At 45.0% G+C, this 17730-nt stretch overlaps 1 protein-coding gene across 3 annotated transcripts in view; it reads right to left on the reverse strand.

The window, feature by feature from the left end:
- The window catches only part of Map1b (microtubule associated protein 1B), a 104477-nt gene that overhangs the window by 27773 nt on the left and 58974 nt on the right, over positions 1–17730 (reverse strand). For 2 of the 3 annotated variants that reach the window (XM_047554948.1, XM_047554950.1), the window contains one exon: positions 886–968. In XM_047554948.1, coding sequence (XP_047410904.1) covers positions 886–968 — 83 coding nt within the window. Of the gene's footprint in view, positions 1–885; positions 969–3993; positions 4118–17730 lie in introns of those variants that run through there. The other variant, XM_047554951.1, reaches the window with a different exon arrangement.

The following is a 17730-nucleotide window of genomic DNA, read 5'->3' on the forward strand; positions in this document are numbered from 1 at the left end:
AGATACTGCAAATAATGGATGCTTTAAAGTCTTTGACTGCTTTAAAATTCAGGAAACAACTCAGTTTCCAAAGTAAAAACTCTAATAAAGGAAGTAGGAGATGGAGTTATATCAGCTCCTGAGCCTGGGTGGCTGTGGAATGGTGGCTCCGCCTAGTTCTCTGTCACAGCGGGCTCTGAAATCCCCAGTTACTCTAACAGTACTTTCATATGTTGGTAAAAATAAGAGCCAACCTGTTTCAGTCATCACAAGCCATACTCTGTTCTAAGTACATCAAAGCACAACATTTTGAACGCTCCAGGTAGGGATCGTGAAGATCTCCTTTTCCCTGTTCAGGGGACAAACTGAGACAAAGATAGTAAGTAAGCCACCCAAGGCCACCACCAGCTAGTAGGTGGCAGAGCTGGGAGTGTGAACCTAGGTGGTCTCCATGCTCCTGAGCACGGTGCTGGCCTGCCTTTCAGCAGCGGAAGGGCTGTCGGGAGCTTGCAGCAGGCTTGCATCTGAGATGTCGTTCGCCAAGTTAGGTTCCCGGAAGCCTTGACCTGAGGACTTGAAGTCCATTTCCTCTCCTATATCCCCTCCAGACTCCAGCCCCCAGCACACACCCTGCAGTGCCCCACATCCTACACTCACTCCCTGGCCTGGACCAGATGAGACAGCTCCAGCTAGCACCTCCCACTGTGTCCTTACTGGGAGGCACAGTCTGAGGTGGTCCTGATACAGAGAGCCAGCCCCAGACTGTGGGTTAAGGAAACCCTTGGACCCAGGATTCTCCTCCTCTCATGACCCTGTCTGGCCCCCTCCTGTCCAGCCCCTGTACTCGGCTGGTGTCTTTCCAGTGCACAAGACCCCGCCCGAACCCCCACGGAGCCGAATGCCTACCTCAGTGCTGACCGCTTCATCGGAAGGGTTGATCAGGACCACTGTTTCTAAAACGTCACTTCGGTGATGAAGTATCTTTTGTCCTGCAGGCACAAAGACACACAAAGAGCAGATCTTTAGCTTCCGCCTGCCCGCCTCAGGGAAGAACTTCTACTTCCGAGGTGGCACAGGGCAACCAGTTTCTCTGCACTATGTGGGGAAACACAATCAGGGTTCCCGATGAAGAGGGTGCCCACAGCAGGCGCCGCCCGGAGCGGGGTCCCCGGGGCCGGCGGTTCCGCGACCCCTCGCTCTCCCCAGTTTTCATGGTAGATCTCCAGGCAGCCTCGGTGCCCTAATGGCGGGTTTTCATCTGAGACAAGGCGGGGATGCCAGCAAAACTCAACGGGGCTCTTGACATCTCTTTTCTCATGGTAATTGGGGATGTTTCTCCCTATCAGCCTTTCTTCTGGTGAGAACTGTGCTGAGATTAATTAGGAGCCTCATTGTGAAATGAATGACATCCAGAAACCCGGACTAACAATTAGCCCCACCACCAGAATGGCCGTCTGAGGCAGGCTTGCCGTCTGCTGGGGTATTTGTTAATTAATTCACTTGCTCATAGAAGGGTGGAGAGACCAGGCAAACGAAAAGGGGAGAGCAACCCTCCCTGCTGCACAGGGTGTTCAGATGGCCCCGTGGAGACAAGCGAGGCTGATGAAGAATCAAGGTGTGGTCTAGGGAGGACTGAAGCCCTGCAGGGCCCAGCGCCACACCCCTGCCTGCCCACGGCTCGCAGGGTCATCTCATGGCCGAACAGCCCTCCAGCCAGAGCGGACTGTGGGCTTCCACGGCCTGAGACCCAGAGCCACTCCTTGGCAACCAGATGAAAGCCGTCAGGCGGGGTGCAGCCAGAGCTGGTCATGTGTGCTCTGCCAGCTGAGAGGTGACAGAGGAGAGGGGTGTCCCTCAGAAAGTGGGAGGGAGACACGTGGTTAGGGGGTAGGCAAGAACACATCAGCTGCTCGGAAGCACAAGGAAGCTTGGGCAAGGAGGAAATGGAATGGACTCTGAGGGAGACGACACCAACAGAGAGAGACACAGAGGGGAAAAGGACCAAAAGCAACTGTTTTCCAGACAAACGGCTTAGCTGTTCTTCAAAGAGCTAAAATGGAATGATCAACAACCCAGTCATTCCATTGCTAGTGGAATAGAGCAGGGACTGAAATGGGTGCTTAGGTGCCAATGTTAATTACAGCATTATTCACAGCAGCCAAAAGGTGAAAGACCCAGATGCCTGCCTCTAGCTGGCTGGGTAATGCGGCACGCATACACAACAGAATACCCGCTCCGCAGACGAAAGGGTGAAGGGCTGATAAGGCCACGACATGGACGCACCTAGAAAACATGATGCTAAAAGCAATAAGCCAGACCCAACAGGACACATATGTGATTCTGCTCATATGAAATATCTAGAAGTGGCAAATTCACAGAGTAGATGAGAGGTTACCAGGGGCCAGGGGAGGGGGCAAGAGGGATTATGGGTATGCTTTCTGCTTGGGGTGATGGAAATGTTTTGAAAATAGAGGTGATAGTTGTTAGTTGTCCAACCTTGTGAATGTAATTAACACCACTGGATTGTACCATTTAAAAATAGTTAAAATGGCAAATTTTGTTTTATTTCTATCTTATTGCAACTTTAAAAACAATTAAATACCAAAAACCATGGAGTAGTATACTTGACATGGGTGAAGGATATGTTATGCAAATCACATCTCAGTGAAGTGGTCAGAAGAGAAAGTCAGAGCCAAGGCACATGGCTAGGGTTTTCCCCTTTGTATCTTCGAGGACCAGGAGTCCTACAGATTCTGTACATGTTGACATTCTCAGCATTGCATTATCAAGCTCATCCTCCTCCAACATCACACTTTCCTTAACAGCTAGTATTTACCAGTAAGCCCTGCACTGAACAGCCCAAAACTAAGCCACAATGGTGTCCAGCACCGTTCTAAGACTTCATAGATACAACTTCACTTATGGCTTAGGTACCATGGTAACCCCTGTTACTGAAGACAAGTCTGCAGAAGAAAATTAGGTAGCCCAACTTCACCTGAAGAGTGAGTGAGCAGTCAAGCCGCAAAGGCCCCCAGGTTTCCTAGGGCTCTTCCACGTCACTGCTCTGTGGGGCTAGTTAATGGGACTAGATTTGGAAAAACAGAAAAGGCACAGACATCAAATGCCAAAGAAGAGCTAGGGAAAAGGCCAAAAGAATAAAAGGAATAAAATCAGAGATGTGCTTAAAGAAGAAAAAAAGCCTGAAAGTTTTAGAAGAATACTGGTCAACAAACTCAACAAAACGAACAAGCAAAAAACTACCTACATAAACGTAAGTAGAATATGGTAAAAGGATGCAATGCCTTACTCCAAACACCTGAAAATGAAAAAACTTCAAATTGGGACAATGATACACAGTTTGAGTAGGCACAGAACTGAGGCTTACAAAAAACAAAACAAAAACCTAAAACACGGAAAAGCAAGTCCCTTTATTTGTGAGTGCTGAATTCTGTAATTCATTGGAAATAGCTGTTGGCTTTTGGGTTGTTTTTGTTTTTGACAAATATGTGCATTTAAAGCTTAAGCCAAAGAAAAGCAAACTAAATAATAAGGAAATGATAAAAAGAAAATCAGCACAACACACAGATCCATCCTCTATCAAGTGGCCTCTGAGTCCTTCCTTGACACAAAGATTTCAGGATCTTCGAAAGGCAGGAAGTTGGGTCAAAATTAAGCTACAGCATGAGACCAAAGAGAAGCAAACAGTCACCTCCTTTTTTGTACTTTTGACATGAGCATCCGAAGCATCCGGCAGCACGATGCCGGGGTATAGCCATTGTCCCTGACTACATTCTGTAGGAATTCACAAAAGTGAATGAGCGAGGTTCACAGAAGGAGCTCCCTTCCCAAGAGACAGTAATGGAATCAGAGCCCCTTTCTTTCCTAATGATCCTACACACGGCCCCCAGCCCAGCTCACCGCAGCTGCTACAGCCACGCTCCTGCCCACACTGCACATCCCACCCAGGTCCAGGGGCGACCTGCTGCCACGTGCTCCCTGGCAGGGGCTTCTTACCATCCTCCTTCAGGTCCCCTCCTCCTTGGCTTCATCAATTGCAAACAAACAAATGCCATGTGACAGTGGCCGTTCACCTCCACTCCTCCCAAGCCAGACCAGTTCCCCCAGGAATTCAGCTAAGCATGTTCTTCTCCTCCATCTTTGGAAATACTGGGAGTAATGACCAGCGAGGCACAAGCACCAAGATGCAATGGCTGCTCCTTCGACAAAAGCCTTTTTATAGGATTCATTAGAATGAAGGAGGGGACTTAAAAAGGGGAGAGAGAAGTTGTACGCTCTTGTCACGGCTGAACTGCTGGCCAGATTCTCCTCCAGGACAATGTAAACAGGGGCCGAGCCTCCGGGGCATCTGACAAAGCCACAGCCGGGTAGAGGGTCCTGCGGGTGCCCCCACCCCCGTATCCCCTGGGTACCAGCTCTCCCACAGCAGGCGGCTGTCAGGCGGTTGGGACGCTCACAAAGTTGCATATTTGGGGAATGTTTCACACTGGGAAGTGGGCCAGGCATTCTGTAGGAGAGGCCACTACCCTTGCCTGTAAAGGTCTCATTCAGTTGCTTCAGAAAAGAAGTTGCCAGAAAGAAAGATGACACAGTTCCAGCCTCTCTCCCCACCATTCCAGTCTGCCCTCCCAGTGACAGCTCACAGGGCAACCCTTAGGCAGCCCTGAGACGGTGGGAGGGCAGCGAGGGAATGTCACTCACTGCTCGCATCAGGAAAAAGTGTCCTTTGGGGGCTTCCCCACAAAACTCTGTGTGATTATGAGGTCTGACCTGGTGGCATGGGGGCAGCCGAGATGGCGTTGTGTGACAAAAAGGGTCTGCTCCACCTCTGAATAGAGAGGATGGTCTGAGGACCCCTTGATGCAGCAGGGGACTTGCAGACAATGAGACTTTTGTCTGCTCTTCCAAGAACTGTGTTTGGAACTTGAAAAGAAGCCTGTATTTTTCAGTTATTGCTGGAATTTCTCCCCTTCGTTTGGAAAATCTGATCAGTTAAACCTATGTGTCTTCTTAAAGTTAGACTGCTTCGTCATTTCTGTTTTACTATATGGTGGTGATTTTGAAATCTCTTAAAGCAAAATGTTATTTTCTATGTATACAAGTTTCTAGGATGCTTATGGGGTCTCTTCTCCCTCGAGTTGGAGATCCATCTAAACTTGTGCTCATGAGTACACACAAAACATAAGCTCTCTCCTCAGTTTCAGAAGCTGACTGGCTGAATTCAGAGACGTCCACTGCTAGGAACAGCCACACACTACCCCACCACTGAAAGTTCAAATCCTTCTCTCACACATGGCTGATGCTTTTCTCCCGCACTGGCCCCAGAACATAGTAGCTGGGAGGTTGTAGCATTTCTGCTGGAGTCAGAGCAACCCCTAGCACTCAGGCCCGGCAGGCAGCTGCTAATGCAGTAGCCTGGCTCTTCTGCAGGAGAGCAGGGTGACCAGGGCAGCCAGGCAGCTCCCAGCTACCCCGGGGGCAAACCCTGGAGGGAAACCATAACCAGTGTCGCTAAAACCTTTCAAATGGTCTCCAAGAGGGTGATAAACTATACTTGAGAATGAATATTTAAGATCTTTTCCATTAATGACCACAAGCCCAAATTTTATTTCTACAACTTCCTTTCCCTGAACAATTAACACTGTGCAAGCATAATCTAGAAAAGGTAATTGAAGAATAAAGAAAGTGTTCAATTTCCTTTCTGTATGGAATGGAGAAGACAAGGAGGGTCCTGAATCACGGATAACCGGGACCCAGGGTGAGAGTGGGTGAGGGGCTCTGGCAGGGAGGAAAGCCCTCTCGCCCCATCTCTGTTCCTGGCTTCCTCGGCTCCTTGCCAGGTGAACCAGAGTGGGTTCTTTTAAGAAAAGGCATTTGACATTGTGATTCGACACCCGAAGAACACCCCCCACCACCACCACCAATGTGAAGACACAGACGTCTTAGAGAAGGTTCAAGAAGAGTCTAGGGCTAGAAAGGGAAATGTGAGGGATGAGGGAGGCCTGGGATGACTGAGCTAAAGGAAAGGCCTAGCAGATAAGAAAGGTCACAGGCAGACAATGTCTTGATGTTAAATCAAGGAGAACGGAGGGCTGGGGTCGTGGCTCAGTGGTAGAGAGCTTGCCTAGCATGTGTGAGGCACTGGGTTCGATTCTCAGCACCACATCTAAATAAATGAATAAAATAAAGGCATGCTGCCCATCTACAACTACAAAAAAAATTGAAAAAAAAAAAAAAAAAAAAAGGAGAATGGAGGGCGAGGATCCAGGATTTGGAGAGGAATCCCTCACCTCAAACCGTGCGCACAAAACACTCCCCAGGTAAAATTTAGCTAAATGGATATAAGCAAGAAAGGAAAGATGCTCTGTGGAGGAACCAAAATCACCCACAGGTAATCTCCACAGCAGCTTTTGATTTGAATCATATCCAGGTCTCTTCTGCAGGAACCCACAAAACATGTAAAGCAGATGTGTGGTCAGCATGAAGGGAAAGGAAGCCAGTGCGGAAGGATTTAACACGGTGCAGAACTCCCTTCTCAGAGGGAGGGGAGGGCCAGCGTGTGAAGAAGTGGCACAGGCAGCACGAAGGCCTGCTCAAGAGCCTGTGGTGGTTCTCCTGAGCAACTCCATCCTACCTCGGCATTTCTGAGCAAGAAAGACAGGCAGAGAGAGAGAGAGAGAGAGAGAGATGTGAACACAAGTTCCCTGGTAACAGAGTTTATGAGAAGCCACAATTAGCAGATCTCTTTCCCGGGTGCTCCAGGGTTGGGCTCAGGGGAAGAATCCAGGAGAGGGGCTGAGGCAACCTGGCCTAACAGAAGCCTCCTTCTTGTTCCTGAACCGAGAAATCACCTCAGTCCTGGGGGACAACATGACTGTGAGGAAGGAAAGACAACTAAGTCCCTTCACCCCTGCCATGGAGGCACTTGGGGGAAAAAACAAAGGTGCTGAGGGGCTTAGCATCTCCTGATTACCCAGATCCCAAAAACCTGGTGTCAGCAAGAAAAACAAGAAGCCAACTGATTCCAGGAAGTTACACAGAATCCCTCTCTGGGGAAGGAAGATTAACCCTGGAGGGGGTCTGATAGCTCAGGACCCTCAACATGTCAAATCAACTTGTTAGTCTTTTCCCATTTTTCTGCCCTTCAGCTCAGCCTGAAGCTTGGAGAAGAACGGTTTCTAGACTGGTATCTCAGAGGCCACGGGGACCTGGAGCAAAAGCCGCCACAAGTATCACCTGTCGAGCATGCTGGTTTTACGGTCATGTACACAAAGGAGCACCTTCAAGGTGCCAGGTGCCACCCTGTTGTGTTTACAGACTAAACACAACTAAACATGAACCTGATACACAGATGCAATTAGTGACAACATCTAACCCTTTGATCATCAGAGAGCCCATCTGAAGAACACAGCAACAAAACTTCACACATAAACAGTGCTTTAGGGTTCCTAAGCACTATTCCTTCACACTGGGCTTTGTTTATAACTTATAACATCCCCATGAAGTGTTGGGTGCAAATATTACTCTCCCCTCCTTATGGACTGCAGACCTGAGGTCTAATGACTTGCTCAGTGTGAAAGAGCAAGGCTGGGACTCATGTCACGTTCCACTCACGGCTGCTCATGGCCCTGACACTATCCCTTTTTCCTTCTTTTACTGACCCACTCCTGTGCAAAGTAACGCTTTTCAAGTTATGATGCCAAGATTGCCCTTTGTAAGAGGTTAACCTTCAGGCTGGGTCAGTGATGGTCAGGAGTGCCGCTCTACTGCTGGGAGAACACCCACCCACTCCCTCACGGGGCACCATGGCCTCCCACACAACCCCTAAGGCCAATTCCTCCTTTGTTTCTGCTGAACAATCAGCCAAGTTCTCTCCCACCTCCCCTGATACTCCTGGAAATGGCATTTCTTTTCTGTTGAAAATGAAATTTTTGTTTCTGTGTGTGTTTCATCTCTGATGTGTGTTCCCGAATGTCACATCACTCTTCAAATTGTGCACATTTGCTTTATTAAAAAGAGAGTTAAAAAAATCAAATCCCACTGTAAACAAGTTCGAGATACTTTGTAAATAATCTTTTTCAATATAAATAAGTTGATCATTGCTTGGGAGCAAGAAAACTTGTTTCTCTCACCTTTAACATCTTTCGTGTTATAGAGAATTTTAGTGGTTATTTGATTTGAATCTATCCCTAATTTTCTCTATATTTCCTGGACCCTGTTCCATTAACTATTTGCTTTTTTGTTGCTATTGGCTGGGGGATCTGCCAGTACTTCCACCCCACCTTTGCTTGGGTCTGCCGTCATCTCGTTTTGTCTCCCCAGCCTTTGTCTGCCTGAATAAACAAATCACCAGAGCCCTAGGACTTCCCAGGTTCTCTCCTGGTTCCACATTTCTCACAGTAGGCGGAAGCCATCCCAGCCTTCCGGTTCCAGGTAGGCAGGTGTTGCTAGGACTTGTGGAGAGAGCTGGGTTGGCAGTTGGCATCTCCTCCTGTTCTAACTGCACACACCAGGAGCAGAGCTTGTGAGGACAATGTGTCCCCGATTCTTTTTGCACTTCACCCACTTTCTAAATTCTCTGGTTCAGTGGTTTTCTCCTACCTTGTCTCAATCCCCTAGGTTTTCCTTTTGCTTTTTTCTTCTTCCTTTGTTTTTTTTTTTAAGCCTCAAGGCAAAGGGATGAGAATATAGACTATCAAGTGAAAAGAGAGTAGAAAGAAAGAAGTAGAAATAAATAACCTAGGTGGTGTTGATGGAAGTCGGCCTCCCTGGAGGACACCTAAGGGGAACCAGCAATGTCCATTGTGGGCAGCAACTGAGGTCAACAAGTCAGCCTGAAGGTTATGTCTTCAACAATGTACAGATGCCCAGATTAAAAGAAATCTAGTGCAAAGTGCACCAGGGGAACCAAGGCCAGGTTGTAAAAACGACAGACCAGCATGGATCTCGTACCTCACCACTTACTTTGTGCTCTCCCTGTGTCTGCCCAGAGGCATGGATCCTTCCAAGTCTCTGAACTGGTTTCCTGGGGCTGAGATGAGATGGATCTGCTCTGTTCTCTAAAAAAACCACTTCAGACAAAGAAAAATACTCACACTTCTCATGCACAAATTATTCCCTTTTTCTGCCTTTAAGACGTGGAGTCCAGCAGCCAGGAAGGAAGTGTCCTCCCCATGAGCCTCATGAGAACCTGTTGCTCTTATGGTGTAAAGAATCAGAGACTCCTCACCTCTCAGCATGGGAGGACCTGAAGGAGCCCTGGGGACAATGTCCTCCTCTCACTCTCCCTCTCATTTTACAGAAGAGGAAGCTTCAGACACAGCAGTGTCCGGTCATGGGTGGTAGACTTGTATTTGTACAACTGCCAAAGGCATTTCCTATGTATATTGTAGACAGTTCTATTTGGAAGTGGGTGGCAAAATACTAATGCAACCTTTCATCTGTGATGCATTTTATGGTTTGTAAAATTATTTATTTGCACATTACTTCATTTGGGCATTACAAAGGTCAATGATTAGAATTCTTTCTTTATACAGATGGGGAAACAAAGCCAACAGGGAAGGCTGTTGAAGAAGAGTTAGTTGTCTTTTTTGGGGGGGAGAAGTACCAGGGATTGAACTCGGGGGCACTCGACCACTGTGCCACATCCCTAGCCCTGTTTTGTATTTTATCTTAGAGACAGGGTCTCACCGAATTGCTTAGCACCTCACTTTTGCTGAGGCCAGCTTTGAATCTGTGATCCTCCTGCCTCAGTCTCCTGAGCTGCTGAGATTACAGGTGTGCTCCACCACTGTGTCCCACGAGCTAGCTGTCTTTATCAGAGACAGAATGAGCTGTTGAACTAGGTTAAAATCCAGCTGATCTGACTCCTGCTCCCTACTTCCTTCATTGCCTCTCACTGTTTCTCAGATTATTTCAGGAATTTAATGATTCTAAACCTTGCTTTTTAAAAAAGATTTATCTGAAATACATTTCCCTTGGAATATTATAGAATAATCCCAGTATTTGGAATATAGATTTGGGAATAAATTTTATTTTGAGGGACACCTGCCACATCCCAGGTGCTTTGCAAGTAATAGATTATCAATATCAGTTACTTTTTAACTTGAATACAACACTTTCACATGGTTGACAATTAGACCTGGCTTTCTTGTGAATAGGTTTCAGAGAATGTTTTCAAAATCTTTTTAAAAACTTGTGTTTTTTAAATCCCTGTGTTACTGGGGATTGAACCTAGGACTTTGTGCATGCTAGGCAAGCACTCTGTCATTGAGCTACATCCCCAGCGCTCTTTAATTTTTATTTTCAGACAGTATCTTCCTGTTTTGCCCAAGTTACTCTGGAATTCGTGATCCTCCTGCCTCTGTCTCCCAGGTAGCTGGGATCATAAGTGTGCACCACCATACTCTCATGATATTCTCAAAATCTTAATGGTCTTCTCCAGTCATTGTAAGGCATGTTGTATTTTTTTTCTGTTAATTTGTTAGTTACTTATAGGGGACAAAGTTTTCTGGAGTTTAATTCAGGCAAATCGGTGCTACTTTCATAAACTGAACACTGAGATTAACAAATAAAAGGGATATGTCCCTATCCTGAAGGAGTACAGTTTGATGGGGAGACTCAGTGTTTTGACAGTTTCTAATTCAGGAAAGCGTTAAGTCTGAAATAGTGTCTGAGACACAGAAGTAGTTCAATCAATATTTGATAAAGGAATGAATAATAAAAATGGCTATGATATATTGAATACCTGCCCTAGGTCAAGCACTAAGTTCTTTATGTCTGTTATTTATTTCATTTAATCTGGACAATAACCCTAGGAGGATGACACTCCTGTTTCACAGACAGGAAAATGAGGTACAGAGTTATACAGCCACAACAGCCCAAGGGTCTGCATAGTAAGTCATGAGACCAGGGTGGGATCTGGGTAGTTTGGTGTAGGACATGCTGCATTTGAGGTCCCTGTGGGATAGCCAGGTGGCTCTGTCCAGTAAGCTGGCAGAAATGTGGATCTGATGCTTCGGCAAGGGACACAGTAAGTATACTTTTAGTGGACACTTTTGGTAAACACTGTAAGAGCCTCCTGCTGCAAACAGTCTTTGGAAATGTCTGTATTCAAAGGATGGGCAAAGGCAGGTTGAAAGTGATGGAGAAAAATTATGGAAGATGTAATGGTCCCTGCCTTCTCTACTCACCTTCACTCCCACCCCGGGGTGACCTACAAGCATAGTGCTGTTCTGACCCTTGAACTAAATCACCTGCTATGGTTTGGACCCAAAAGCTCATGTGTTGAAAGCATGGCCTCCAGTGCAGCGAGGTTCAGAGGTCAGGCTCTTAGGCAATGATTGAATCACCAAGGTTCTGACCACCTCAATGGATTAATCCACTTTTGGATTAAGCTGAATGGATTACAGGGAGGTGGCACCTAGTTGGAGGAAGTAGATCACTGGGGGCGTGTCCTGGAAGGGTTTGTCTTTCCCCTGGTTCCTACCTCCTTCTCTCTGCCTCTGAATTGCCACAAGCTGAGCAGATTTCTCCCACCATGCCTTTCTGCCACGATGTTCTGCCTCACTCAGGCTCAGAGACATGGAGCTGGCTGACCATTAACTCAAACCTCTGAAACCATGAGCCAAAAAAAAACTTTCCTCTTCTAAAGTTTTTTTTTCTTTTGCTCTTAATTTTTATTTTGAAAGACTAGAGGACTGTATACATTAACATATATAGCCAGTACTCTATCAGATAGTTATTTTGCTTCTCAAAAACAGAAATACTCTGGTGCCTCCAATAATTTTGTCAGGTATTTTGGTCACAGCAATGAAAAACTTACTAATATATCACCTCTGCATAGAGGAGAATTGAGGCAGAATATCTCAAAGACATTAAATAATCCAATCAGAACTTATTCCTGGTTTTCAAAGTCAATCCCAAACACTTTTGGTTTGACCTCTGTATATACAGCTGTGATGCATTACATAGACTCTGGGCATGACTTTATTTTCTGTCATACACCTTGGACACTGTCTGGTGGAGGAGAAATACTATAGCCTGGTGGGTTTCAGAATCAAATATTTCACACAGTCATCTAAGAATCTCCATAGACATGCAGATTCTCATGCCCACCTCAGACTTTCTGATTCAGGGGTGAAGCCTGGGACTCTGCATTTCTGCAATCTCCCAGTGATTCTGTTTCCCTTCTTTGAACAAAAAAGACAATATAATGATGAATACACTATTGATTGATTATATAAAAAGTGACCTCATTTAAAATCGTCCTCATGTTGTTTTATGTATTACTACCCTAATGTCCAAATGGACTGTGAGAATTATTTCCCTTGGGAGCAAATGTGATCATTAAAGACTCAACCAACTCTTCTAGTAAGTATTGATTCCTAGGTTCATTTGACAGGTTTATCTGACATTTAATTTGCCATCAAACTCCTGCCGTTGATCAAACCCAGGCAAAGAGTCGACCTTTTGCCCTCATCTGTTCTTATCAAAACCAAATCATCGTGCTATTATTCACCCTCAAAGCCAGCTACCTTTAAAACGAAAACTGAATTAATCTTCTTTTTTTGGTATTTGACCATAAAAAAGGAAAAATTTTAAAAACCACAAGTAGCTGACATAACATATTAAATCTAGAATCTGACAATTACCTATCCCTAGGCAGCCTTTAGCCCTATGTCAGGGAAAAGTGGTATGAGATGATTTTCTTTTCCTAGTAAAGTCTGGAGGGGACAAAGCTCCTGGCGGTGGAAGCACCAGTCTTCACACAGCAACCAGCTTGTGATCTGCCAGGAAGGGACTTCTTAGGGTCAGCATCCTGATCTAGAAGGATGAGGCTCAAGAGGCCTGAGACCTCGTCCTGGCTGACATGGTGCCTCGGCTGCCATCATCTGTAACAAGTAACGCAAAGGTAAATCCTCAGGTCCTAAGCTCTGGTCAGAATGAACAAATCTGGTTATCTCTCCAAAATATTTCACATAAAACCTCAGCCCAACCCAAGGGGCCTGTGATTCTTGTAGTTGTTTAAACTGTGTTTATTTATACAATGCATCATTCAAAAGGTAAGGTGCAGGTGGCTAACTTGCCCGTGGGGGCTGACTCTGCACCTGGATGTTTCTACCTGTGCGATGCCCGTGTTGTTTGGTCATGGCTGGATGCTTGGTTGCCCAGAAAAGGACACCTGGTTCTTGCTGACCTTGGGCCTTCCCTCTCCCGGTCTGAAGTGTGGTTCTCAGCACACCAGAGGCAGAGTCCCCATTCCTTTCAACTCTTATTCTTTGCGTGCCCTAGCTGGGAACCACAATGAGCCTCCGTGGAGCCTGCTTCTCAACTTCCCTCTGCTGAGTTTGAGCGAATCCCAGGCGAGCTCCTTCCATTTTTAAATGCCTTTTCTTTAAACCCAAAGCCCAAGGTCTTTAAAGATCTCTATGTGTAGGCTCCATCTTTACTGTGCTGATCTCACAAATACAGTCAGAAAAACCACCATATTTGCTCATGTGTTTTCCTCCTTACTCTCTTCTTTTTTCTTATTCTAAGCAGAGAAGAAGAACCCCCACCCCACCCCTACTCCCTTCCATTTTACCCTTTTGCTCTGTATGTTATCCTGGGCAGCGGCAGAAGGGTGGTATTTTTGAAGTCTTGATGTGAAGACATGAACAGAAAGACGTGGGTGGATATTCTGGCCCAATTGACTAAATGTTATTATTTTTTTTTTTTTTGCAACATTCTATATTTATTTATTTTATTATTACATATTTACTTCATGTTAAAGAAGACAATGCCACAAAGACTTGACAAGTTAAATTGCTCCCACCACATCTTCAGAGGCTGCCACTGAGGATATTGAGCCCCTGCAAATTGGGCAGTTCCTGCTCCTCTCAGTGGGCACAAAGGCAGGGAAATTTTAATAGAAATTTCTCCAACTAAACCCTTTAGCTCTAAATCAACTTAATCCAACTCTACATTTCAGCAGTGAAATATTTATTAAAAGGGTAAAGAGGAGGACTGCATGAACTAATGCAGTATTCTCTTAGGAACATTGTAAACAGAGCTGACCTTCTGGCTGCCCTTCACACCATTGTTTTTGGAGGGGATAAGAAGATAAAGAATCCAACTTGCTGCCGACCCAGGACTATGAGGAGTCATCATACTTTGATGGGTAGGATGTAGGCCTTCGGATTTCAAATCAGTTACTACGTTTTTTTCCTTTTACCTAATAGTATTTCATTTCAGTGAGCCATATTAATAAAAGCTTACATGAAATAAACCAGTAATTTAAAAAGCTTGATGTATTAATCAGTTCATGCCAATTGATCATGGCAAACCTTTTTTTTCCCCCCCAGCAGGATAGTTTGCTTGAAGATTATTTTAATTAAAGGGTGTTGTTTGATGAAATCATTCACTGCGCTATAAAACAAAGCATCATACCTACTTCAATCTCATCCTTTCCTTAAGAGTTCAGCTCACATTTGATTTCTTCTGGGGCTATCTCCATGTCCACTTCAATTCGCAGAGTTTTCTCTTTCTCCAAAACTCTGACAGTAATTAACTATCACATAACTCAATAAGAGGAAGTGCCTAAAGACTTATATGAGTTATTGCCTTCAAAGAAATTACAAGACATTAGTGAACAAAATGCTTTCACATCCTTTCATGTACAAGATCTCACTTGAGCTTCCTGTGAAGTTAGCAGTTTCTACGAAAATCTCAGAGTCTAGATCAGAGCCTTCCGTGCACAGGTGTTCAGGTGGTCATAGTGTTTTGCAAAACAGGACAGCTCGAAGAGTGGATAGCCACATTCCCACAAACATCCAGTTCCTTTTTTAAAAATAATTTCTTTTTTAAAAATAATGGACACAATACCTTCATTTTATTATTTATTTACTTTTATGTGGTGCTGAGGATCAAACCCAGTGCCTCACATGTGCTAGCCAAGCGCTCTACCACTAAGCTACAACCCCAGTCTCCAACCATTCTGTTTCAGTGCGGGATTTACCATAGTAATGGAGACTGAAATGCAGCCTTAAGAAGTGAGCTGATCAGGCGGTCTAACTGCAGGATGTGAAAAATATACTCTCATCATCCTCAGCAGAAGCTCACTGTTCTACTTACAGAATTACAAAGGAAAAGCTGCCCAGCACTTTAAATATGATTAAGACCCCCAAATGTCCAAAAGTATCAGCAGTTGCTTGTGTTTGTCTGGTTTCCTCACAAGCACATTACATTTTGCATCTCATTATTCAGTCATTCCCTAAAATCCCTTAAACAATTACAATTAGGCATCATAAGGAAGATAATTTTTTTTTCCCTGTGGTACTGGGGATTGAACCCAGGTCTTGATACATGCTAGACAAGTGTTCTACCACTGAGTTTCATCCCCAGCCTTTAAATTTTTATTTTTTTATTTTTATTTTTTATTTGAGACAGTCTTACTAAGTTCCTCAGGCTCTCCTCGAACTTTCCATCCTCCTGCCTCAGCTTCCCAGGTAGCTGGGATTACAGGTGTGCACCATTGCCATCATACCCAGTTCCATTCTTACTTTATATTGAACTACAAGATCTTCACAGGGTCACGGTCAGTGGGGTGCCACAGCATGTCCTCAAACCACAAGTTCTGCTGAAGGTTCAATTCTTACTTATTTTTTTACTTATGTTAAAGTTTAATGCCATTGCCCCTTTCTGGGAGACTACAGCTGAATGAATCCATCTGCAGATTTAGGAAAACTTGATGTAGGAAACAAAAGGAGGAAGTTTGGGTCATATAGTTAATGACTGCCTGCTTAACAAGAAGAGATTTGTTTAGGATGCAATTCAATCAGACCTTGGCCAAGGGGCATTTTCAAGGCATTGATGAATTTTTCCCCCCCTTTGGTACCAGGGATTGAACCCAGGGGACTTCAACCACTGAGCCACAACCCCAAACCCCTTTATTTTCTATTTTGAAACAGGGTCTTGCTAAGTTGCTTAAGGCCTCACTAAGTTGCTAAGGATGGCCTCAAACCTGTGATCCTCCTGCCTCGGCTTCCTGAGTTGCTGGTGTTACAGGCATGCACCACCACGCCCAACAAAGGCATTCTTAATCAACAAGGTGACACTCAGGAGAAACAAACTCAAAACCCATGAGGCAAAAGTCATTTAGACAGGGAGTCAAGTAAGTTCTATTTTCTTCTATCTTTTATTAAGAAAGATGAAATTGAACTTCAGAATGGATCCAGGTAGGGAGGAAAATAAACTGGGGACTCTGGCAAATTCGCTCGAGAAAATTTCTGAATTTTAATTTCCATGAGAAGTAACAAGTTCTCATACGAAAGGTAGCTGCATAAAATTGTTTTCTACACTCCTTTCTCACATACCTGCTATTGGTTAGTTTTGTGTATTCATATGCTTGGAATATATGCAGTTATCCATATTATGCTAATCAAAATTCTCCTAATGCAGTATTTTTTATACTTTCATAAATAAAATAGCGTAAAGTGGGAGTTCATTTTGTCCCTGTATAAATGCTGACAGGTAGAATGGCTCTGGAGAACAGACTTCACATGTCCTCTGCCAGAGCTCCAGGTATAAAGGACAGAAAGATCATCCAACTCCTATCCACCTTCCCGTTTGTCCTAGAGAAGCTGGAAATTCATTCCAAAGAAACCAGATGGTAAGACAGAGCACCCAGAGGCTGTAGAGGGCGCTACTTCTCAGTGTAAACTCAGATGTCTGGAAGAGGCAGATTCAAAACCAAAGGTTGGAAAGGCAGTTTTCAAGCAAGCTTGAGGCCCTCCTTAGCTTGGGGACTTGGCAAAGCTGCAGGAGTGGGATGGAGACAGGGGCCAAATGCAGACGCATGGCCTGGTCTGTTTGCTGAGATTCCACAGTCCAGCCTGAAGAGAACCTGACCTTGTCCTGACTCCAGCTCCATAAAGGACAAAAGGACCCCAAACCATGGAAATTGCAACCTGTGTCCTGGGCTGAGTTTGAGGTCAGGAATCTTTCCTAAAAGGGATCGAGTACACTCTGCTTTGTTCCTAACTATAAGACTGGTATGCAAAGGCCAGAGGCTGCAGCACAATGGTCATGATGCAGGGGCTACCCTAGTGCACTAGAATGTTCCTGGCACTCTTCCTAATACTGTTTTGGGAGTCTTCTCCCCAAGGCTATCCTACGTGGAGAGCCAGAAAACAGTGGGCTTACCACAGTCCAGATAGATATTCTGCAAACTGCATTACTGAAAAAAAGGGAGCATTCTTCATCCTGCCTCCACGAAACCCGGTGGGATCTGCCCGTTAAGGAATGAGTGGTTTTGGATGAAGAGGTTCCAGGACTTGCATGATACTGTCCCTCTTTGGAAGCACTACTCAGGATCAGGCTCTGGAAGCATGTTCCTAACGGAAATGGGACCACAATAGCAGCCCCAGCTGTTCTTTCTCTGGAAGCTTCTCAAGGTATCAGGGTGTGGCTCCCTGGTGGAGGGGCAGCACACCTAGTTTGCAGGAAGCCCTGGGTTTGATCCCGAGCAGGAGAAAAGAGGGTGAAGCATCTGCTATCAGATGACCAGAACTTGGGACAAATTAATCAGAAGAGGCTTTTATTATATAAAACAAGAGTTCCCCAACATTGACACTTAGTTATGTATTTAGTGTCTTCTGTGTTCTAAAGGTTTAGCCACAGAAAAGTTTCATAGGAATTTTTAAGTATCTTAGAAAAAGCTTACATTCATGTTACTTTTTTTTTTTTTTTTTT

This window comes from Sciurus carolinensis, chromosome 6 (assembly GCF_902686445.1).
Source record: "Sciurus carolinensis chromosome 6, mSciCar1.2, whole genome shotgun sequence".
NCBI classification, from domain to species: Eukaryota; Metazoa; Chordata; class Mammalia; order Rodentia; family Sciuridae; genus Sciurus; species Sciurus carolinensis.